Source organism: Rhinatrema bivittatum, chromosome 6, assembly GCF_901001135.1.
Source record: "Rhinatrema bivittatum chromosome 6, aRhiBiv1.1, whole genome shotgun sequence".
NCBI lineage: Eukaryota > Metazoa > Chordata > Amphibia > Gymnophiona > Rhinatrematidae > Rhinatrema > Rhinatrema bivittatum.
Window position 1 is genome coordinate 39,002,310 of NC_042620.1, and position 25,250 is coordinate 39,027,559.

At 48.7% G+C, this 25,250-nt stretch overlaps 1 protein-coding gene across 1 annotated transcript in view; it reads right to left on the minus strand.

Annotated features, from left to right (window-relative positions):
- Positions 1 to 25,250, minus strand: part of CFAP221 (cilia and flagella associated protein 221) — a 269,346-nt gene that overhangs the window by 51,250 nt on the left and 192,846 nt on the right. The window contains 1 exon segment of the mRNA XM_029605315.1: positions 12,356 to 12,456. Coding sequence (XP_029461175.1) covers positions 12,356 to 12,456 — 101 coding nt within the window.

Genomic DNA, 25,250 nt, shown 5'->3' on the forward strand with positions numbered 1-25,250 from the left:
TTCCATGTGAGAAAGCAAAGATCACAGGATTGGAGAGGCTCAAATGGTGGTTTCATGAGCTGACCCAAAACCAGATTAAGGTCCCAGGAAGGGGCCGGAGGACGCAGTGGAGACTTGAGGTGAAGCAAGCCTTTCAGAAAACGTGTTACGTGGGGTTGTACCGAAATAGGAACGTCCCCAACACCTTTATGGAAGGCGGCCACCGCACTGACATGCATTCTAATGGAAGAAGTTTTTAGAAAAGTGGAGCCCCTCACATGCCTATTACAAAAGAAAGCCCCAGAGGCGGAGGAAGCCTTCCAGGGTTTAAAGAAAGACATATGCTCGGAACCTGTTCTACTAAGTCCGAACCTCCCACTCATCGCTAAAATCTTGGAAAGAATAGTAAATAAACAACTCTCAGAATTCTTGAACAACAACAACATACTCTCCTCGTCACAATTCGGTTTCCGCCAATCCAGAAATACAGAAACACTCCTAATCTCACTAACGAACACCATCCTCCTGAACCTCGAAAAAAAACAACCCTGTCTACTCATCCTCCTTGACCTAACAGCAGCATTTGACACGGTCAATCACAATATACTAATAGATCGTCTATCTGATATTGGCATCAAAGGCGTCGCCCTCAATTGGTTCAAATCTTTCCTCCAGAACAGGCATTACAAGGTCAAGATCAACAGGGAAGAGTCTCACCCAGTCAGCTGCACTCTGGGAGTCCCACAAGGTTCTTCATTATCTCCAACTTTATTCAACATATACTTGCTCCCACTCTGTCAGCTCCTCATCAATCTAAATCTAATTCATTATTTATACGCTGACGACGTTCAGATTCTCATTCCAATTACGGATACACTTCACAAAACCCTGGACTTCTGGAATTCCTGCCTACAAACCATCAACAACCTGCTGACAAGTCTCAACTTGATTCTCAATCACAACAAGACAGAGTACCTACTCATCACCCAAGATGGAAATCGCCCATTATCCAACTCAAGCCTCGCTTCTCAATTAGTCCTATCCACCCAAGTCAGAAACCTGGGAGTCATCTTGGATAACCAAATGAACTGTAGAAGTTTCATCAATAACACCATAAAGGATTGCTTTTTCAAACTACAAGTCTTAAAAAGGTTAAGACCCCTCCTCCACTTCCAAGATTTCCGATCAGTTTTACAAGCAATCATTTTCGCTGAAATTGATTACTACAATTCACTTCTACCGGCCTCCCCGCGAACACTATAAAACCTTTACAGATGTTACAAAACGCTACAGCAAGGATTCTAACCAACAAAAGAGACCATATAACACCCATTCTAAAGAACCTGTACTGGCTCCCAATCAAATTCAGAATTTTGTTCAAAGTTCTATCATCAATCCACAAAGCGATACATAACATCACCCCCCTGCAGCTCAGGATCCCACTTCAGCCTCGCACCTCCTCCAGACTGGTGAGACAATCATATAGAGACAATCTACAGGCCCCACCGATCAAAACATCATTAAGTAAAAGAGCTCTTTCCACTGCCGGCCCAAAGCATTGGAAGTCTCTTCCCCCAGACCTCAGGCTAGTACAATGAACAATTTTTGTAATTTTTATATCTTCTATAACTAAGTTATCTTTAAGTAACCCTTACTTTTAGTTTTATTAGTTTTATCTTTATTTTATTTGATATTTGTAAACCGTTTTGATTAAACACTGTTTGTAAAGACGGTATAGAAATATTTTTAAATAAATAAATAAATAAATAATCACCTTTAAAAAAAGACCTTTAAAACAAAGCCTTCTCCTAACTCAATAACTTATTAGATCTCACACTAGTGATCTCAGTCTTTGGTAACTCCTTAAGAGAACGCTTCGCCTTAATTATCCCGATGTAGTCAAATCTTAATACCTTTTTGCCCTACTCTTAATCTCAGAACTTTACACCAGCTAGCATTAGGCTCGCCGGTCTCCTTACTTATCTTATTTATGTTGTGAAATCCCAGTTCTTTGTATCCAAGTTCGATCATCCTGTTTATTGTAAGACATTCTTATGTCATGGTTATTGTTGGAATGTAAACCGACTTGATTGGTAACTCTGTTACTTGAATATCGGTATATAAAAGTGCTAAATAAATAAAAATAAATAAATAAAGATCAAGCAAGCAATAAAGAACTGATAAATTGAACAATTCAAAACTCTGTATATCCACATTCATCTAGTAGATGCTTCCAGTGCCTTAAAGTTATGATAAGAAGTCGAGGTATCCAATAAACTGGAAAGAAAAGAACTTTGAGCGAATATAACAGACAGTACACAGGAGGGAGTCTGGACTGATCTGTGGTACTATAGGAATAACATTAGCAGGTAAGAACCAATTTTCCTTTCCTTGTATGTACCCGGATCAGTCCAGACTGTGGGATGTACCAAAGCTTCCCTAAACAGGGTGGGACAGAGACAGTCCCGCTTGAAGCACCTGCCGCCTGAAGGAGCCAAAAATTGGCGCCTGCACATCGAGACGATAATGACGAGCAAACGTCATTAGAGAGACAGACTGACTCTCTGCCCAAGAAGTAGCCTGAGAACGCAACAAGTGGGCCTTCAAGCCCTCCAGAACCATCCGGCCCCGACAGATATATGCCGATGCAATTGCCTCCTTTAACCAGCGAGCAATTGTAGCCTTAGAAGCCTTGTTTCTCCTATTTGGATCGCTCTATAAGACAAATAGATGATCCAAGACTCGAAACTCATTTGTAACCTGGAGATATCGCAGTAAAACTCGTTTAACATCCAGCCGCCGGAAGTCACCACCAGACTGGTCCGCAATTTCTTTGAAAGAAAAAGCGGGAGCTCCACCGACTGATTGAGGTGAAAGAAAGACACAACCTTCGGCAATAATGACGGAACTGTCTTGAATGAGACCCCGGAATCCGAAAAAAGGAGAAAAGGTTCCCTACAGGACAACGCTTGAAGCTCCGAAACCCTCCTGGAGGAGCAAATAGAGATGAGAAAAACTGCCTTAAGAGTTAGATCCTTAAGCATGGCCCACTTAAGGGATTCAAAGGGAGCCTCACAAAGGACCCTAAGCACCAGGTTAAGACTCCATGAGGGACAGGTAGCCCGGACGGGCGGATTCAAATGCTTTGCACCCTTGAGGAAACGAACGACATCCAGATGACCCGCCAAAGCACAACCATTGATGCTGCCCAAGAGGGACCCAAGGGCGGAAACCTGCACCCTTAAGGAGTTGAAAGACAAACCTTTGGAAAGGCCATTCTGGAGAAAGGAGAGGACCTGGGATACCAAAGCCTTGCGCGCCGGCACTCAGGACTCAGCACACACATTTTCAAAAACTCTCCAAACCCGAACGTAAGTGAGAGATGTGGAAGGCTTATGGACCCGCATAACTTCTTCTTTATATCCTTTCTTTCTTAGTCGCCTTCGTTCATAAGCCAGGCCGCAAGACAGAAGCGATCCGCCTGGTCGAAAAATAATGAATCCTAACGGAGAAGACGTGGAAGGTGGCCGAGGCGAAGAGGACCGTCTGTCATGAGGTTCACCAGATCCACGTACCACGGACTGTGGGGGCCACTCAGATGCCACAAGAATGACGGGGCCCCAATGAAGTTCTATTCTTCTGAGTACTTTTCCCACCAGAGGCCAAGGGGGAAACACGAAAGGAGAATGTCAGGAGGCCATGGAAGAACTAGGGCATCCACTCCTTCAGAGCAGTGTTCCCATCTGTGGCTAAAGAATCAGGTCGACGTGGGGGCGGACCCCACCTGTGGACGATGAGATCCATCGCTCCATCGGACAATTCCTCCTCTCCGGGATCTAGACGCTGACGACTGAGGAAGTCGGCTTGAACATTCTCCTTCCCCGCAATGTGAGAAGCTGCCAGACAATCCAGGTGCCGTTCTGCCCAGGCAAGGAGCTTGCTGGCTTCCAGAGCCACCAGGCAACTTCTGGTGTCCCCCTGCCGATTGATATAGGCTACCGTGGTGGCATTGTCCGAGAGCACCCGTACTGCCCTGCAACGGATCAGAGGGAGAAAGACCTTGAGTGCCAGGCGAACCGCTCGGGCCTCCAGGCGATTGATGTGCCAGCGGGATTAGGCTGGGGACCAGCATCCCTGCGTGGCCTGAGTCTCACAAACTGCACCCCAGCCCGATAGACTGGCATCCATCATCACAATGATCCACTGAGGAGTCTGTAAGGGCATCCCCTTCAGGAGGTGAGCGAGTGAGAGCCAACATTGCATATCTGCGATAGTAGAGTCTGAAAGCGGAAGGACCGTCCAAAACTGCTCCGACACTGGCTTCCAGCGGGACAGCAAAGTTTTCTGTAACGGACGCATATGTACAAAAGCCCAAGGAACCAGAACGATTGTGGAAGCCATGGACCCCAGGACCTGAAGGTAATCCCAGGCCATGGGTAGCGAGAGCGAGAGAAAATTGCGCACTTGCTCCATGAGTTTGAGCGCCCGAGCATCTGGGAGGAATACTTTTCCGACTTGGGTGTCTAATCGTGCTCCCAGAAATTCTAGGATCTGGGATGGCTGTAGACTGCTCTTGGAAAAGTTGATTATCCACCCGAGTGAGGTCAGGAAGGTCAAGACTCTGTCGACCGCCACTCTGCAGAGAGTCTCCGTCTTGGCCCGGATGAGCCAATCGTCCAGGTAAGGGTGGACCAGAACTCCTTCCCGACAGAGAGCAGCCGCCACTACCACCATGACCTTGGTAAAAGTGCATGGCGCTGTGGCGAGGCCAAATGGGAGTGCCCAGGACTAGAAGTGTCGTCCCAGAATATTGAACCTAAGATACTTCTGATGGTCATGGCATATCGGTATGTACAGATAAGCCTCCGTTAAGTCGAGCGAGGCCAGAAATTTGCCTGCGCAAACCGTCGCAATCACAGCCCTCAGGGTCTCCATTCGAAAATGGGGAACCCTGAGAACCCGGTTGACTCTCTTGAGATCCAAGATCGGCCGGAAGGACCCGTCCTTTTTGGGAATGACGAAGTAAATGGAATACTGGCCGAACCCTTGTTCCTCCACTGGGACTGGAACTATGGCACCGAGCGCTTGTAGCCTGCCCAGGGTCTGGTCGACCGCTGGCCACTTCCAGCTGCTGCGGGGAGAAATTATGTGAAGGTCCGGTAGGTCCTGAGCAAATTCTAATGCGTAACCTTTCTCTATCACCTCTAGGACCCACTGATCCATAGTAATCTTGACCCATTCCTCGAGAAACAGGGACAACCATCCACCTAAGTTTGGAACGGAGGAATTGGCCGGCCACATCTCACTGGGGCGAGGACTTGGTGGTGGAGTGCTGTTGGTTGCCATCCCGGATGGGATGGCGCCATGAAAGGAATGAGACCAGGACTGGGATTTGGAGGAGGTACCTCTCTGAAAAGATTCCCGCACTCTGCTATTATACTGCCATTGCCCCCAAAAACGAGAGTGCGAAGGGAAGAAAGACTTGGACTGTTTCAGGTGGTCCTCTAGCAGCTTATGAACCTTGTTGTCTCTCAAGGATTTAATAGGCTGTTCAAGGTCCTCACCAAAAAGCAACTTACCCTTGAAAGGAAGTGTGCCCAACTGTGACTCGGAAGAGGAATCTGCCACCCAATTGCGGAACCAGAGGAGGCGTCTGGCTGACCGCAGAAACCATAGCCTTGGCCTGCACTCGGAGCAAATCATAAAGGGCATCAGCCCCATACGCCACTGCTGCCTCTAGCCTTTCTGCCTGCTCTGCCTCTGCAGACGGGAGGTCCTGGGTACTGAGCAATTGTTGAACCCACCTGAGGCTTGCCCACTGCATGAGACTGTTGCAGATTGTCACCCGGACTCCTAAGGCCAAGACTTCAAAGATGCGCTTGAGATAAAGCTCGAGTTTGCGGTCCTGAACATCTTTCAACGCCGTGGCTCCCACCACTGGGATGGTAGTGTGCTTGGTGACAGCGGAGATTGAAGAATCCACCTTGGGAAGTTTAAGCATGTCCAGGCATTCATCAGGGAGGGGATAGAGCTTGTCCATTGCTCTCCCTACTCGGAGTCCCGCCTCGGGGGACTCCCATTCCTGAAGGAGCAGCAGCTTGAGCATAGGATGGAACGGGAACGTACGTGGAGGAGCCCTAAGACCCGCCAGGACTGGGTCCATGTTAGCTGGCATAGCAGCTGAAACAGTATCGTCAGGTGGCACATCAATTCCCAGTTCCTGTAAAAAGAAGGGAATGAGGGGATCCAGCTCTTCCCTTTGGAACAAACGGAGAACACGCGGGTTGTCGCCCTTGAGCGGAGTACCCGGGAGAAAGTCAGAGTCCTGATCGGGATCAGGAACTGCAGCCGGCTGTGGGGGGTCCGGGGGGGCCTAAGGGCCCAGCACCACCCTGACCCTGAGTGAGCCCTGCACATCCGGAACGGGAGGGGGCTGCGGAGCTGGCATCCGAGGGATCTTGGCTGGGGAGGGACCTGGCGAAGGGTCATCCTGTTTCTGAAAACTAGCTAGATATGATTTGTGCATTAACAGCACAAATTCTGTGGAAAAACAAGGGCTGGATTTCCCGGGCACGGAGGGGGGAGGGGGAGGGGGAGAGGGAGAAGGATCAAAATCCTCCTCTGGGGCTCTAACTGGGCTTAAATCAGGCAATGAAACAGTTAAATCTGGCTCTCCTGAGCCCTGTAGACAGGAGTCTAAAGAAAAACCCGCCCCCAAATGGCCACCGTTCTTGCGGTTTTCTGAGGACGGCCTAGTCACGCGTTTGGGGGGACGAGCCCGGGTCAATTTAGTTGCAGCCGCAGAGGGGCCCTCCCCTCCAGGTAAACAGTGAGAGCAGAGCCCGTCGCAGGAGAGCAGAATTGCAGGCTCCCCGCAGGCTAGACAGCCACTGGATCGCGGCATGAAGGCAGGTTAGAAAAGCCGCCGCGGGAGGGAGAATCAGCTGAGCTGTGCTGCCCAAGCAGCAGAGGCAGAGAAGAATCCTGCTGTGCTGCTATCCGTGCACAAAAGGTGCTGAATTCGCTTGTCTCTTACCTTTTTTTTTTTTTTGTAAACTTAAATGAAGGCGGGGGAATTGAGCTTCCCTGTTAAATCCTGTAAGGCAGCACAGGCAAGGAGGGGGAGTGATTGGACCACCAGTATCGCCCCAACAGACAAGCAGGTCACCGAGCAAAGGGGTCCTAGACTGTATAACAAAGGGCAAACCCCCCCCCTAGGATCCCCTAAGAGTGGGGAGACAGCTGTCTCCCAAAGCAGGAGTTTTGAGCCTTTTACTTTTTTTTTTTGTACAGAAATAAGGTACTACTTGCTTGGTCTAATAGACCAGTGGTCCCCAACCTTTTTTGCACCAGGGACCGGCTTCAAGCAAGACCATTTTTCCATGGCCCGGCAGGGCGGGGCAGGGGCGGGGCTTTGGTCATATGAGGGCGGGGTTATGAAGGGGGTTGGATTTTAGTGCACACTTATCATTTAATTATGACATTTATAATGTGAATGTGACTCAACTCACCATAGGTTCTCATATGCATGGCACACTGACCCATGATCGTCATGGGGCTAGTTGTAAAAGTACAGTTTGTATCCACGGGAACCCCCCTGACCCACAATAATGGATGTAAAGCAGAATTATGACATTCCCCATACAACTCACCCTACAAAAAAGATATTCTGGTTTTGGTGACATCTCAGTAACAGTAACTCAAACTCCTTCTACTTCCAGGCTCAATAGCCCTACTTATGAAAAGACAGCAGTTTACCACCAATGCATGTCCTCTTGAGAAAACACAACAAATAAGACCGATACAAACGCTTACATGCTAGTAAAATATCTCATCTCAGTAACAGACACAGAACCGACCTAACATACTCCCAGGATCTGTAGTAATGCACATAAACTAATCTGCACTCAGTTACACCTGTATTATGGAATACACTCAAACAGGAGCAACCCTATCTATGAAAAGGCAACACTACAAATATTAAATCAGGTCCTAAAAACAAATACACCTCTTATTAGGAAAACAGAACTAGCAAGCAGCTATAGATCCCCACACAGAAATAATTGTAAAACTATACTAATAAGCAGAATAAATGTTTCAAAACAGCTATGAACAGAATAACATCCAACAATTAAAAACTCATAAAAACTATTAAACATTCTCCAAACACCAATAAAATATTTCAAAAAAGCAGACATCACACAATTAAAATGGCAGTCAAGAAAAATAAACTTAAAAAGCCACTTTTACTTACCCCCTCCAGCAGCTGTCCTACTCCCCTTCCCTGCAGGCCGTGGCACACACCACGGCCTGCAGGGAAGGGGAGTAGGACAGCTTCCTTAGTGCCCATGACTCACACACACACACCATTACCAGTCATGCCCCCATGACCAGTTTCTGTCTCTCACACACCAATCATCTCCCAAACAGTCTTTGACAAACACACCAGACACCTTCCTGAACAGTTTCTCTCATGCCATACACACACACACAGGCTTCCCACTCCCGTGTTCTACTTACATATATGGGCTTCTCACTCTCATAATCACTTTCTCTGTCTCTCTCTCACACACACACTCACCAGTCTCTCACTCCCATGGTCTCTTTCAGATATACAGGCTTCTCCCTCCCATGATGTGTCTCACACACACTCAGGTTTCTCACTCCCATGCTCACTCTTCACATGCACAGGCTTCTCATTCCCATAATCACTTTATTTCTCTCTCTCTCTCTCTCACACACACACACACACACATGTCACCTGATCTCGCTCATGCATACACACACACACAGGCTTCCCACTCCCATGTTCTCTTTCAGATATACAGGCTTCTCCCTCCTATGCTGTGTCTCACACACACCCAGGTTTCTCACTCCCATGCTCACTCTCTTCACATGCACAGGCTTCTCATTCCCATAATCACTTTCTCTCTGTTACACACACACCAGTCTCTCTCATTTCCATGCTCACTCTCCACGTGCACAGGCTTCTCATTCCCTGAATCACATTCTCTCACATTCACACACACCAGTCTTTTTCTCTCACACACACCGTCACCTTACCAAGCAGTCTCTCTCTCTCATGCATGCACACTCACCCAGGTTTCTCACTCCCATGCTTTCTTTCACCCCCACAACACCAGGCTTCTTACGCCAATGCTTTCTCACATACCCAGACTTCTCACTTCCATGCTTTTTCTCTCTCTCACACACACACACACATCAGTCACCTCCCTGACTAATGTCTCACACTCTCACATACACATCAGTCATCTCCCTGAGCAATCACTTTCATTGTCTCTCACATACACACACACATCAGCTCTCTGACCAGTCAATCACACACAGGCTGGCTGCCTGCTTCTCTCTCTTTCTCTCACTTACTTCCTCTCCCCCCCCGAGCACAAACGGTAGCTGCACCACCTCCTCCTCCAGCCTCCACAGGCCAAGAAAGAAGAATCCCATCGGCCGCAGGAGGCTCACGTTGCTGTCTCCTTTACCTATTATCAGCTGCTTCGATTGCTCGGGAGCCGATGCTGCTGCTGCCGCCGCTGCTATTTTGTCATGCAGCACGGCTCTTTCTCCTTCCTGCGCACCGCGATTCACTTCCTGTTCCGGGTCAGAGGAACGGGGGGGGGGGGGGGGGGCGGGAAGAAGAAAAGGCCAGCTGCGGATGCCACAGCTTTTTTTTTTTTTTGCACTGCTGCCGTTCCCGCTGGGCTTGAACGTGCTGATAGCCCAGCGGCAACGGCAGCAGGGAAAGAAGAGCAGTGGGAGAGACCGGGAGCGGCGCCGCGGACCGGCAAAAAACTCCCACGGCCCGGTCCCGGTCCGCGGACCGGTGATTGGGGACCCCTGTAATAGACAACAACACAGGAGACGGAACAATCTCACAAGTAGAAAGAAATTGAGAAAAGGGAGGAAGCCACAGGTTCAGCTGCCTGCAAATGCTGGAGACAGACAAATACTGAAGGGATGCAGGGTAGGCTCTGTCCTGATATAGGATACCCTTTCAGTTTTTGTCTGTCTCCATCTGCTGGACAGGAGGCTCAACCCACAGTCTGGACTGATCTGGGTACGTACAGGGAATATCACTTATTATGTTACAATTTATTCTTTTGTGAACATCATTCTTCCTAGAAATATCAAAGAACTCTGTCCAGGACAGGCAGTTGCCTCCAAGCCACTAAAAAGCTCTCATTTCTCTTTTGTTTTTAAAATTGAAAACATAGAGGAAAAGAAAATGCAGTGTTTGCATTTATGTGTACATGTCAAAGGACAAACCCCCTCATAAATCACAGCAATGACCCTATACTAATTCTCTACTGGGCTTTACTCAAGTAAATGCATGTTACTCGAGTAAGTGGGCTTTTGAAAATTGCTACAATAGTATATTACATTTACGCGCATAACTCCTTTGAAAATTACCCCCCTAGCATGTAAAAATATTTAATTCAGGCCATGCAGATGCCTACCCTGGAAAAGTGCAAAGCCAAGAGATTAAAGCAACTGGAAATGTTCACTGATGGGCTTTAAGAAACCTTTAGGATTTATGTAGCATTCTTTTCTCCACTGTATTTCTATAATTTGTAGACGGAAAGAAGCAAGGTCGGTCATGCTAGGCTTTCAGACATACTCTGAACTTGTGTTTATTGCTTAGGGGGTCATTTTCAAAGAGACCACATAAAAGCCCTTAAAATGCACCAATTTTCAAAGCAGACTTACGTCCACAAGTCCACTTGCAAAATTATCCCATCAAATCTACCTGCATAAGTGTGAAAAAATTTTCCCTTAAAACTTGCACACATAATTATGAAAATCCAAAAGTATGTATGTAAGTCCAAACCCCTCCCACATATTCATCCCCCAAAACACTGCCGCTCAGTCTGAATAAATTTACATGCATACATGATATAAGCATGCAAATTTACCCGCATGTCAAGTGGATTATTTTGTAAAAGGCCATTTAATGTGTAAAAGACTGTTTTTTACACAGAAGCCCCTTTGAGAATGGGTCACAGTGGCAGGAAAAGGGGTAAAAATCATTTCACAGGCCTCACAGGAATGGCTCTTCACCAAATTCTCAGCCTGGCATCAACAGCTAATAATTTTATTTTCAAATTGTACTGGCATACACCAAAATAAGTAATTGGTTCCTAATAAAAAGAGTTTATAAGGCTACACTAAAAATGGGAGAAATTTTATATTGGTTAGTCATACAAGGTCTATGTAACTGCATCTTTGATATTATGAAGTCCACAACTGTCAAAATTATAATTTTAGCTTGTTTGTGGCAGAGCTGTCTACATTTCTATCAGTGTGGAATCCACCGCATACCCATTACGAACAATGGAATGTCTGCCAACACACTGGTTCCTCTGCTAGTCAGTAAATAAAAAATAAATATAAGGCAATAACTTTCTTCTTTACAAACTTAATACAAGTCTTGGCTAGCTTTCTGGAGTCATACCATCTTCATCAGGGCAAAACAAAGGGATGTACGGTAGCTTCCAAAAGCTAAATAGAATATACACATACCACAGAGGAACTCGGCAATAAATATAATGCCCAAACGTTTATTGTATACACACATTTACCCAACGTATTTAGCACACATATTTCATAGATCCTGCTATGTGTGATTATATGGTTTGGATGAGTTGTATGGATGAATTGAATGGAGGGTAAGGCATGGATGACATTGTTTTAATGTTAGGGAGATACATTGGGTAAATGTGTGTATACAATAAAATTTTGGGCATTATATTTATTGCCGAGTTCCTCTGTGGTATGTGTATATTCTATATAGTGAACAGAGGTAGTGCACGTGTGTTCTTTACCTGTTGAGGCTTCCAAAAGTTAGTCAAGACATGCATTGTTAATCCAGTAACTGTATGAATGAATGCGGAATATGAATCTTTTAAAATAAATAAATGCTGGCTTACATTTTTTTTTTGTTTAACCTCTATTTCTATGCATTCAAGTGGACTAACTAGGCACCCACACTATTTTATCCAGGTACTGCATGAAATTCAAAGCTCAAGCTTTAAGGTCCCTGATTAGTAATGTTATCTTTTGACTAGCTGGCCTACTTTCTAACATTTAATTTCACACATTCAGCAACACATGTACATTTCATACTACCCAATAAAGGATATTAACCAATGAAAAGCTAAAATAAATACCCTCTGGGATTTTATCACACAGGCACAGATGTGGAGAACCTTCACTGTAAAAAGGCCACATTCAGACATGAATGCAAATGAGACCCTACAGTAAAATATAAAGTGATTGTAACCTATGAAAGCTGCTCCATCAGATTACCACTTGTTTTGAGGAATTTGGGGAAAGTCTTTGTTTCAGTATGTTTGCTTACCATCGAGACACTGATGTAATGCTTTCAGAGAGAGTGCTGGAGAAGGAAAGAGGAGCCACTGATGGAAATTTTCTCCAGTTCATTAATCCTTGAATCACTTCCTAAAATGACAAGCCACAGTGATCAGACAAAGAATGGAAATGAAAAAATATGAAAAGCAGTTCTTGGACACCACATTTTTATTGTTCAATAAGTTAAACAATGAGGAGGCATCTGAAAAGCTCATGTATCCTACACATGTGTAATTAATTACAGTCACATGGCATGCACTAGTTTGCTGGCAATTTTGTCATGTTTTATAAGCCAAAGCGAGGTAAGATAAGGTTGAGCGAGGATGGCAAGCAAGCTGAAACAGTAGGCACAGCATTAATGAAGCAACTGACATAGGCAAGGCAACAATATGTGACTGAGAAATATGCCAATGAAAAAGCCTCACTTAGAGGTTGCATCCTAAGGATGGTTTCACAGAGCACGAGCGGTATATGGCTGGCTGGAGGACAGAATACAGTCTGGACTTCTATTTTCTCTCTTGCACAACTTTATTCTTCACATAACAAAGAGAATTTAAACTGCTTACCCTTGCAGCACTTCAGCAAAACAACATCAGTAGGTCAGTTATGTTATAAGGAGCTGCCTTCTCCTTCTCCCTGGGGCCTGTCTTGCTCTCCTCTGAGCCTACGCTTTATTCCTGCTCAGAGGAGACACCCTGTACCCAGAATGCCCTGTGATAAGATGAACCAGGCCAAGAAGGCTGGGACAGTCTATTAAGGTATACTGAGGATTTCTAAAGGGCACTGTGCCACTGATGGTAAGAAAAGATACTGTTCCAAAAGATTTCCTGAATGCACCATGAACAGGGACTGGGAGTGTAGCTGAAAAGGGACCATCAGAACAAGCAATGGCATAAAATCAATTCAGGCAACAGAGAAAACATTTGCTATGATTTCATTTATAAAGATTTTTCTCCCATTTTTTACATACTAGAAAAACCTTTTGTAAGTCAGTCTCATCCTGGCCTGTTTACCAATGGCTTTCCTTTCGGAAAACTTGTTAGGCAGTCACCCTGATAGTTAATAAAGGCATCAGTGTACACAATAAAGATGAGAGAAGGCCAGTACAAAATAGCTCAAGGGAATTATCACAGAACAATGAAGCCTTTCACTTCTAAGTCATTGGTTTAAATCCAGCTTAGGTTGGCAGGGACTTAAAAGGGTGGCCTATGAGAAATGAGCCGGTGGGCTCAGCCAAGTCCTGGGGGCCATAATAGACATGGTCACAACATAGTCCCTATCAGATTAAAACAAACCTGACTCTGCTGCACACCTCATCATTGATTTGTGTCAAGGACACAAGGAGAGAGTTTTTTTCAGTGGAGGGGCCCACTATCGCAGCTACACACCCCTGCGATAGTGGGACCCCAGCTGTGAAAAAATGTCTCGGCCTGATGAATCCAGGTCAAAGTTAGGCATCTAATTTTTCAGCTGAAAACAGGCACCTAACTTAGGAGGTCATTCACTAAATTTTTTTCTCCCATTTTGTATCTATGGGAAAAATGCTTAGTAAATGACCCCCTTAGAGAAAAACACAAAAACATGCGTGAGCGCGCCCATATATGCAGCTATATGGATGTGTGCGCGCATGCATACATATATCATGTGTGCGCACTATATAAATGATGCAAAAATTTACCCAAAATGTTCGCATATCAAAAAATATGTGGCATATACCTGGATAACTTTTGACTTATCTGGCTATGTAGTACAAATTGTGATAACTTTTTCATGATGAGAGAGAGAGAGACTAGCCATCGTGCCCTCACACTAGATAGGTTTTTATATCTCTATGGGAGGCACACCTAGTCACTCGAGGTGAGGTTTAGGTATTAGTGTAGGGGTTAGGGGCCACTTTGACATTCAAAGTGAAACGTACGAACAGAACAGTGCTCTCTTGTGAAGATTTGATGAGATGGACTCTCTACCTGGGGAACATTCTCTCTCTCTCTCTCTCTCTCTCTCTCTCTCCCTCGCTCTCTCTCTCTCAGTAGGAGGGCCCTGATAGCTATGCTGGCTCTCCAGGAGCTCAAACCATGCATTATAGCACTTTGATAAATGATCCCCTAAGTAAGAAAAGTAAAGGAAAGCAAATGTTGCTTACCTGTAACAAGTGTTCTCACAGGACAGCAGGATGTTAGTCCTCGCATATGGGTGACATCACAGGATGGAGCCCAATCACGGAAACTTTTGTCAAAGTTTCTAGAACTTTGACTGGCCCCTACTGGGCATGCCCAGCATGACACTAACCCTGCAGCCAGCAGGGGTCCCCCTTCAGTCTTGTTTTGAAAGCTACAGGTAATGCCGAAAAATAAAATAAAAAACGAACCCAACACCGCGGGGCGGCAGGTGGGTTTCATGAGGACTAACATCCTGCTGTCCTGTGAGACCACCTGTTACAGGTAAGCAACATTTGCTTTCTCACAGGACAAGCAGAATGGTAGTCCTCACATATGGGTGAGTACCGAGCTGAGGATGTCCAAACATGCACCAAATGTACCCAACGGCATGCAACTGGCACAACAACTGGGGTGGAATTTGGTAGAGGGCATCCGGAACCCCACCAGGTAGGCGGAAGGGTGTTGGTACGTCACGTTGGAAAAAGGTTACGGAGGACAGATTGGCCGAAGATGGAATCCTGTCTTCCGGCTTTATCCAAGCAATAGTGGGCTGCGAAAGTATGGAGTGAGCTCCAGGTGGCAGCCCTGCAAATGTCAGGAAGCGGCACCGATCGGAGGTGTGCTATTGAAGTCACCATGGCCCTCACAGAGTGTGCCTTAACACGATCTTGAAAAGGAATGCCTGCTTTCTGATAGCAAAAAGATATGCAGTCCGCCAACCAGGAGGAAAGAGCCTGCTTACCCACAGGTTGCCCTAATTTGTTGGGATGGAAAGAGATGAATAATTGAGTGCTCTTCCTGTGGGAACTGTACGGTCTAGATAGAATGCTAGAGCCCGTTTGCAGTTGAGGGTATGCAGAGTCTGTTCCCCTGGGTTGGAGTGGGGCCTGGGAAAGAAGATAGGTAGTATGATGGATTGATTAATATGAAACTCCGAAACTACCTTAGGCAAAAACTTAGGGTGAGTGCGGAGAGTTTAGTGTAAGGCGGATAGGTAACTAGGGCCTGTAACTCACTAACCCTGCGAGCTGAAGTGATAGCTAAAAGGAATAGCACTTTCCATGTGAGATATTTAAGGTCACAGGAGTGGAGAAGTTCGAAAGGTGGTTTCATGAGCCGACCGAGAACCAGATTAAGGTCCCAAGGTGGGGCCGGAGGACGTAAAGGTGGCTTGATATGGAGCAAGCCTTTAAGAAAACGTGTTACGAGGGGTTGTACCGAAATAGGGACATCCCCGATTCCTTTATGGAAGGCGGCTACCGCACTGACATGCATTCTGATGGAAGAGGTCTTTAGACCGGATTCTGATAAATGCCAGAGATAGTCCAAAAATTTTGGGATTGGACAGGAAAAGGGATCAAGGGATTGTGAAGTGCAACATGACGTGTACCTTTTCCATTTATGAGAATAAGATTTTCTTGTGGAAGGCTTCCGTGAAGCAATCAGGACACGAGAAACTGAATCTGAAAGGTTAAGTGGTTGAAGGATTAACCTTTCAACATCCATGCCGTCAGGGACAAGGCTTGAAGATTGGGATGGAGTAGGCATCTGTCGTTTTGAGTGATCAGATGCGGGTCCGTTCCCAAGGGAATGTGCCTGCGGATGGAGAGATCCTGGAGTATGGGAAACCACACTTGGCATGGCCAGTGCGGTGCTATCAGGATCATGGTTCCCTTTTCCTGACGTAGCTTCATGAGAGTCTTCGAGAGAAGAGGCAGTGGAGGGAATGCATAAAGCAGACCGGTTGTCCACGTGAGGGAGAATGCATCTCTGGGCCGAGAGTGCTTGCTCCGAATGAGGGAGCAGTAATTGTCCACTTTGTGGTTCTGAGAGGACGCAAAGAGGTCTATTTGGGGATAACCCCATTGCTGGAAGAGAGAGGTTGCTACTGATGGATTGAGCGACCACTCGTGCGGTTGGAAAACACGGCTCAGTTTGTCTGCCAAGACATTGTTCACTCCCGGCAAGTAGGTGGCCCTGAGGTACATCGAGCGGCAGAGCGCTTCTGCCCAAATCTGCGCAGCTTCCTGACACAGAAGGAAGGAGCCTGTCTCTCCCTGCTTGTTGATGTACCACATGGCCACCTGGTTGTCCGTCTGAATCAAGATTATATGATTTGACAGGCAATCCTGAAAAGCTCTGAGAGCATATCGGATTGCTCGAAGCTCCAGGAAATTTCTGGTGTTTGGCTTCCTCTGAAGACCAAGATCCTTGTGTCTGTAGATTGTTTACATGAGCTCCCCAGCTGAGGTTGGAAGCGTCGGTGGTGAGAATGATTTGAGGATCTGGTAGTTGAAAGGGCAATCCCTGGAGGAGATTAGTGTGATCTTTCCACCAGGCGAGAGACAGACGGAGTGCGTCGGTGATGCGAACAATGGTTGACAGAGGCTGAGAGGCTTGAATCCATTGCGATCTCAGAGTCCAGTGCATGGCTCTCATGGCCAGGCGGGCCATTGGTGCCACATAGACCGAGGACGCCATGTGTCCCAGCAAGACAAGGAATTGGCGAGCTGCTGCTGTGTGTTGAGACTGCAACTGGTGGGCTAGGGATACGAGGGTTTGGACTCGCTGAAGAGGAAGGAAGGCTTTTGCCTGTAAGGTGTCCAAGTCTGCCCCAATGAAGGATAAGGTTTGAGATGGGAGTAAATAGGATTTCTCGTAATTGACAAGAAATCCTAGAGAGATTAGAGTGTGAAGGGTCAGTTTCAGGGAGGACCGAGCGATTTGCTGGGTTGGGGCCCTGATTAACTAGTCGTCCAGGTAGGGGTAGACGTGGACATCTTGCTTCCTGAGAAAAGCTGCGACCACCACAAGACATTTGGTGAAAACTTGTGGAGCCGATGCTAGGCCGAATGGGAGCACTCGGTATTGGTAGTGCTTCTGGCCTACTAAAAAGCGGAGGTACTTGCGATGAGCCGGAGCTATCGCAATGTGGGTATAAACGTCTCGGAGGTCTAGAGAGCAGAGCCAGTCTCCTCTTTGCAGCAGAGAGAGAAGTGAGCCTAGGGTTACCATCTTGAACTTCTCTCTTTGAAGGTACTTGTTGAGGGCTCGTAGGTCCAGAATTGGACGAAGTCCTCCTGACTTTTTTGGGATCATAAAGTACCGGGAATAGAACCCTAGGCCTTGTTGTAAAAGAGGGACAGGTTCTATTGCGTTCGACTGGAGAAAAAGGGAAACCTCCTGCTCCAGAAGGACAGAGTGGTCGGTTAGTCCCCATGCTTGAAGAGGTGGGGAGTCCGGTGGAAGAGTTAGGAAGTCTAGGTGGTAACCTTGAGCAATGATTGCTAGCACCCATTGGTCGGTGGTGATCAAGTGCCACTTTTCGTGAAAGTGACCTAATCGACCTCCCACTGGTATGCTTGGTAGAGGAATTAGGCTTCTGCTCTCCAAGTGGAAGTCAAAACCCCGAAGCAGGTCCTGGCTGGGGAGCTGCTTGTGGCTTTTGCTTTCGAGGCTGGCGAGGCTGGGATTTTTGATAAGGCCTCGTCACTCTGGATCTTGTTGGTGGGGGATAGTATTTCCGTGTATGGAAAAACGATTTCTTAGAGTCCTTCTTGAAGGGTTGTTTAGAAGGGAGATCAGAAGGAATCGATGAGAGCTGTTTGAGGGTCTCATGATGGTCCTTTAATTCGGCAACTATTTGCTGAATTTGCTCACCAAATAAATTATCCCCTAAGCAGGGCAGGTCGGACAGCCTGTCCTGAACTTCTGGGCGAAGGTCAGAAGACTTGAGCTAGGCCCAGCGTCTTGCTGAAATGGCAGCTGCAGACACTCTAGTGGAAGTGTCAAAGATATCATAAGCTGTTCTAATCTCATGTTTCCCTGCTTCAAAGCCCTTAGTTACAAGGGCCTGAAGATGCTGTTGGAATTGTTCAGGCAGGGTTTCAGAGAAATCTTGTATCTGTTTGAAAATGACCCTATTGTATTGGGTCATGTACAGCTTATAAGAAGCTATCCTGGAGATGAGCATGGCCCCTTGGTATACTCGACAACCAATACTATCTGGGAACTTCTGTTCTTGGTAGGAGGTGTAGATGAGTATGGCTTCGTCCTTTTAGCTTTCTTTTGGGCTGATTCAACCACTACTGAGTGGTGGTCAAGCTGAGGTTTTTGAAAGCCAGGAGCTGACTGCACGAGATAAGTAGAGTCAGCTTTCTTATGTACTGGAGCAATGGTTCCAGGATTTTCCCAATTCTTTTTTAGAAGGTCCAGAAAAACCTGATGAATTGGGATGGAAGTGATGACTTTATGGGCATCTAGAAATTGGAGAAGCTCCATCATCTGGTGCCTGTCATCTTGCTCCGACTGAAGCTGAAAGGGGACCAATTCCGACATTTCCTTCACAAAATTGATGAAAGAGAGGTCCTCCGGAGGAGAACGCTTTCTGCTTTCAGCAGGAGAGGGAGGTGAAGGTAAATCATCGGTGTCTGTGGAGGTATCATCACCCCAGGTGTCATAAGGATCAGGGGGCTGACCTGTAGGACCACGAGGGGGTTGGATACCCAAAGGGCCTGGTTGAGGCTCCGAGAAAATCGGAGGAATCACCGAGGGCACTGGGAATACCTTGGAAGGCATCGGTGCCGGCATCGAAGGCATCGGGGGAGCTGATGTGCGTATCGCCCCCGATGAATGTATCGGTGGTGAGGGACGACACGGCATCAATGGTACCACTCCCAAAGGAGGAATGCGATATGGTGTTTCTCCTCCCGATGAGATTGCCATCGGGGAGCGCACCGATGCTGTCGGTGACCCAGGAATTACCGATGGAAGGGCGGTCATGAGCGCCTCCATCCGGGAAAGCAGCGGTGCAACGGTTCCAGGTGCCGGAGGGACCTGGAACCGTTGCATCGCTCTGTCGATGGCCTCCTGGACCAGCCGGTCCAGTTCTTCTCGGAGACCTGGGGTAACAAGACCCGGCTCCGTAACGGAAGAGGGAGGCTGAGGCAGAGCCGGAGGGACCACCTTTACAGGCGGAATTGCGGCTCCCAAATCCCGATCGGGTGAGGGTTGCCTCGATGTCTCGGTCACAGGAGTGGACGGTGCTGTTCCTGGCCGGGGCTTCTTCAATGGAGGCTCGGACGGTAGCTAGGTCGATGACTTCGATTCCTCGACGGTCCGAGACTTGCAATGCCGATGACGATGTTTCTCCCTTCAATCCCCTCGATCATCGGGGGGAGGGACTGGAGTCGATGGCCATGGAGACGTCGATGGCGGACGGTCACCGGAGGATTGTCGACGATGGTGCGACTTCGACGGTGCTGGTTTCGAGGACGTCGATGCGATGGATGGCGTCGGGGTGTGAGCACGGAAAAGGAATCCCATCTTCTCCATTCTGGCCTTGCGACCTTTAGGTGCCATAAGAGCACATTTGGTGCAAGTCAGGACGTCATGCTCACTACCTAAACACAATACACAGACTCTATGAAGATCTGTGATAGACATGGTGCGCGTACAATCTGGGCACCGACGAAAACCCGACGCCATGGCCATTGAAAAAAATTGAGCCGCGGTACGGTCGACGGCCAGTAGGCCGCGAGGGCCAAACTCGACAGTAATCGACGAAAAACGGCAAAAAACTTACCGAAGTACCGTGGGCTGAACAAAGATAGAGGAGGGACCCCTGTGGGGCGAATTTAACCTTAAAGAAGTCCGTGAAGAAATTCCTGTCAGGAATGTGGTTTGAGCTCCTTAACCGCGAGGCTACTGCTGCGCGGAAAAAAGAAGACTGAAGGGGGACCCCTGCTGGCTGCAGGGTTAGTGCCATGCTAGGCATGCCCAGTAGGGGCCAGTCAAAGTTCTAGAAACTTTGACAAATGTTTTCTGTGATTGGGCTCCATCCTGTGATGTCACCCATATGTGAGGACTACCATCCTGCTTGTCCTGTGAGAAAATTAGTTCTTACCTGTTAATTTTCGTTCCTGTAGTACCACGGATCAGTCCAGACCGTGGGGTTCAGCCTCCTTTCCAGCAGATGGAGACAGACCAAAACTGAAAGGGTGTCCTATATGAGGTCAGAGCCTACCCTGCAGCCCTTCAGTATAGCCATTGTCAAAGCAGAAAACAACAAAACTAGAATAGGATCAAGCAAGTAACCATAAAGCTCAAGTGAGCAACTGCAGAACAATGTAAAATACATGGTATGACTAAACGCTCTTGCATATACTTGGTACTTGAACAACCAAGGCTTCCGGTGTAATTGTTCAGTATTCTTGCAAAGAATGAAGTATCAAATCTGCGAATCTGCAAGAACAAGCTTCGAGAGGACAGAAAAGAAAGACAAACAGGGAAGGGCGTCTGGACTGATCTGTGGTACTACAGGAACGAAAATTAACAGGTAAGAACTAATTTTCCTTTCCCTGTACGTAGCCGGATCAGTCCAGAACGTGAGTTGTACCAAAGCTTCCCTATCCCGGGTGGGACTGAGACAGTCCCACTCGATGCACTTGCCGCCGAAAAGAACCAAAAACTGGTGCTTGCACATCCAAATGATAGTGCCGAGCAAAAGTATGCAGTGATGTCCAGGTGGCGGTTCTGCAAATCTCTTGCGGAGAAACCAATTGACTCTCCGCCCAGGAAGTAGCTTGAGAACGTAGCGAATGAGCCTTGAGGCCCTTCGGAACCGCCCGACCTTGACAAAGATAGGCTGAGGAAATGGTCTCCTTCAACCACCGCACAATAGTGGTCTTAGAAGCCGGTCTGCCCCAATTGGGGCCACTCCAGAGTACAAAAAGATGGTCCAAGACCCGAAAGTCATTGGTGACCTGAAGATACCGGAGTAAAACTCGTTTGAAATCCAGTTTATGAAGATCGCCTCCAGCGGTACCTGCAATCTCCTCTGGGGAGAATGCTGGAAGCTCTACCGACTGGTTGACATGGAAGATGGAGACAACCTGCGGCAAGAAAGAAGGCACCATCTTGAGGGAAACACCGGAATCGGAGAAGCGCAAAAAAGGTTCCCGACAGGACAATGCTTGGACTTCGGAAACCCGCAGTGCAGAGGAGATAGAAAAAAGGAAAACTGCCTTGAGCACGAGGTCCTTTACCATAGCCCGACGGAGGGGTTTGAACGGGGCAGCACAGAGGGCCCGGAGGACCAAATTGAGACTCCACGACGGGCAAGTAATGCGAGTGGGCAGACGCAGGTGTTTGACTCCCTTCAGGAACCAAACCACGTTCGGGTGGCCCGCTAGGGGATGACCCTTGACCCGTCCAAGGAGAGAGCCGAGAGCGGAAACTTGCATGCGCAGGGAACTGAAGGAAAGATCCTTGGAGAGACCCTTCTGTAGAAAAGAAAGAATCACCGAGACCGGGGCGGAGCATGCTGAGACACCTGATTCCTCACAAACAGTCTCGAAGACCTTCCAAATGCGGACGTAAGCTAGAGAAGTCGACTGCTTCCGGGCTCGCAGCAAGGTGGAGATAACCTCCTCCTTATAGCCCTTACGCCTCAGGCACTGCCGTTCAAAAGCCAGGCCGCTAGACAAAAGTGATCGGCCTGGTCGAAAAATACGGGCCCCTGCTGAAGTAGACAAGGAAGATGGCCTAGCCGAAGAGGTCCGTCCATCGCCAGGTTGACGAGATCCGCGAACCATGGTCTGCGAGGCCATTCGGGTGCTACCAGAACCAAGGGAACTTGGTGGAGTTCTATTCTCCTGAGAACTTTTTCCACCAGAGGCCACGGGGGAACACGTACAGAAGGATGTCCATGGGCCAAGGGAGAGCCAGAGCATCCACGCCCTCCGAGCCGTGCTCCCTCCAGCGGCTGAAGAACTGATTGGCCTTAGCATTGCGCAAGGTTGCCATGAGGTCTAGGTGGAGGGGACCCCACCTGTCGACAATCAGATCCATGGCTTCTTCCGAGAGTTCCCACTCTCCCGGATCGAGCAATTGGCAACTGAGAAAATCGGCCTGAACATTTTCCTTGCCCACGATGTGGGAGGCCGCCAGGCAATCCAGGTGTCGTTCCACCCAGGCGAAGAGACGGCTGGCTTCTAGGGCCACCAGGTGACTGCCGGTGCCCCCCTGACGGTTGATGTAAGCCACGGTGGTGGAATTATCGGACAGCACCCTCACCGCTTTGCCGTGTATCTGGGGCAGAAACTCCTGCAGAGCCAGACGCACCGCCCGGGCCTCCAATCGATTGATGTGCCAGCGAGACTGAACCAGCAACCAGATCCCTTGGGTGGACTGGGACAGGCAGACCGCACCCCAGCCCGAGAGACTGGCATCCGTGGTTACTATCGTCCACTGTGGAGCTTGAAGGGGCATTCCACGGAGAAGATGAGGAAGCGAAAGCCACCACTGCAAGGCGGCGACGGTAGAGTCCAAAAGGGGGAGGACTATGTGAAACTGTTCTGACACTGGCTGCCAACGGGATAGCAAAGCTTTCTGTAACGGTCGCATATGAGCAAAAGCCCAGGGAACTAGGTTGATGGTGGAAGCCATAGACCCTAAGACCTGCAGGTAGTCCCAGGCCGTCGGAAGAGGCAGGGAGAGTAGATTCCGAATCTGGTCGATCAACTTAAGGACCCACGCACGAGGCAAGAATATCTTGCCTACTCGAGTGTCGAAGTGGGCTCCCAGGAACTCTAACTCCTGGGAAGGCTGAAGCTTGCTCTTGGAAAAATTCACTATCCAACCGAGAGACATGAGGAGAGCTAATACCCGATCCACTGTCTGTCTGCAAAGAGCCTCCAACTTGGCCCTTACAAGCCAATCATCCAGATAGGGGTGGACTAGGATTCCTTCCCGGCGAAGGGCCGCCAACACCACCACCATGATCTTGGTGAAGGTGTGAGGTGCGGTCGCGAGGCCGAAGGGCAGCGCCTGAAACTGTAAATCCCGGTTGAGGATGTGGAAGCGAAGATACTTCTGGTAATCGCGGTGAATCGGAATATGGAAGTACGCCTCTGTCAAATCGAGCGAAGCGAGGAACTCTCCAGGGTGAACCACCGCAATGACCGCTCGCAGGGTTTCCATGCGAAAATGTGGAATCTTGAGGGCCCGGTTGACCCTCTTGAGGTCTACGATCGGCCGAAAAGCCCCGTCCTTCTTGGGAACCACGAAGTAAATAGAATACTGGCCTGCGCCGAGCTCCGCTTTTGGGACTGGGACAACTGTGCCTAGACTCAAGAGTCTGGCAAGGGTTTGCTCTACTGCTTCCCGCTTGAGATGACCGCATGGGGAGAATACAAAGAGATCTGATAGGTTGCGAACAAGTTCGAAAGCGTAACCGTCTCGGACAATGTCGAGGACCCACTGGTCCGACGTAATTTTGACCCATTACTCGAAGAACAGGGAGAGGCGACCGCCCAGAAAAGGGACCGAGGAATGGGTCGACTGAACTTAATTGTTTGGCAGGCTTAGGGGTGGGGCGCTGAGACTGGCCCTCGCGAAAGGAGCAACGCCCCCAAAAGGGCTGAGACCAAGATTGAGACCGAGAAGAGTAACCCCTAGAGGAGCCACCTCGTCCGCGGGGCGTATACCTCCTCTGTCCCCGGAAGCGAGGACGGGAGGGTGTAAAGGAACACGATTGTTTCGGACAGTCCTCCAGAAGCTTATGAACCTTATTTTCCCCCAAGGAATCAATAAGCTTCTCAAGGTCCTCTCCAAAAAGCAACTTACCTTTGAAAGGCAACGTGCCTAGCCGTGCCTTGGAGGACGGGTCAGCCGACCAATTGCGCAGCCAGAGACCATCACCTTCGCCTGGACGCAGAGGAGGTCGTAGAGCACATCAGCCCCATATGCGATGACGGCTTCCAGACATTCAGCCTGCTCCGCCTCTGCAGACGGGAGGTCCTGGGTGCCGAGTAATTGTTGAACCCACCTGAGACCTGCCCGCTGCATGAGTCTGCTGCAGATAGTCGAAGCAGAAGTCCAACGACGTTTCAAATGGGCCTTGAGCTTACGCTCCTGTCCGTCCTTCAGAGCCGTTGATCCCACCACAGGAATAGTGGTGTGCTTGGTGACCGCAGAGACCGAGGAGTCCACGGTGGGAATTTTCAACATATCTAAGCATTCTTCCGGGAGGGGGTAGAGCTTATCCATAGCCCACCCCACCCAGAGTCCCGCTTCGGGAGCCTCCCATTCACACAAGAGCAGCAACTTGTGCATAGGATGAAAAGGAAAAGCGCTTGCCGGAGCCCTGAGTCCCGCCAGGACCAGGTCCATATTCTTGGGCAGGGAGGCCGTAAGTGTATCCGCAGGGGTCCTTCCAGCCCCAATTCCTGGAGGACTTAGGGGATGAGGGGCTCCAACTCCTCACACTGAAACATGTAGAGAACTCTAGGATCGTCCCCCTCCAGGGGCGGGAGGGCACTTGCTGAATCTGAAGTGGGATCGGGATCCGGAATAACTGGGGCCACCAGGGGGTCAGGGATGGAGGCCACCCCCAGAAACACCCGCACCCGAACGGACCCTGGAGGTTCCGCGGCAGGAGAAACAGGTAACGGCGCAGGGTGTGGAATTTTTGACGGGGGGGCCGGGGGGGGACCCTGCTCCTCCTGCAAGCTGGCGAAATAGGACTTATGCAGAAGGAGGACAAATTCTGAAGAAAAACGAGCCTTGGATTTCACGGCGGGGGGGTGGAGGGGGGCGAGGGGGGTCAGGGACCACATCCTGGCGGGCCTCGGGGCTCAAATTGGGGGGGGACTCGCAAAAATCTGGCTCCCCAGCCCCAAGCAGCTCCGAATCGGGAGCTGCAGAAAAACCCAAAATGGCCAC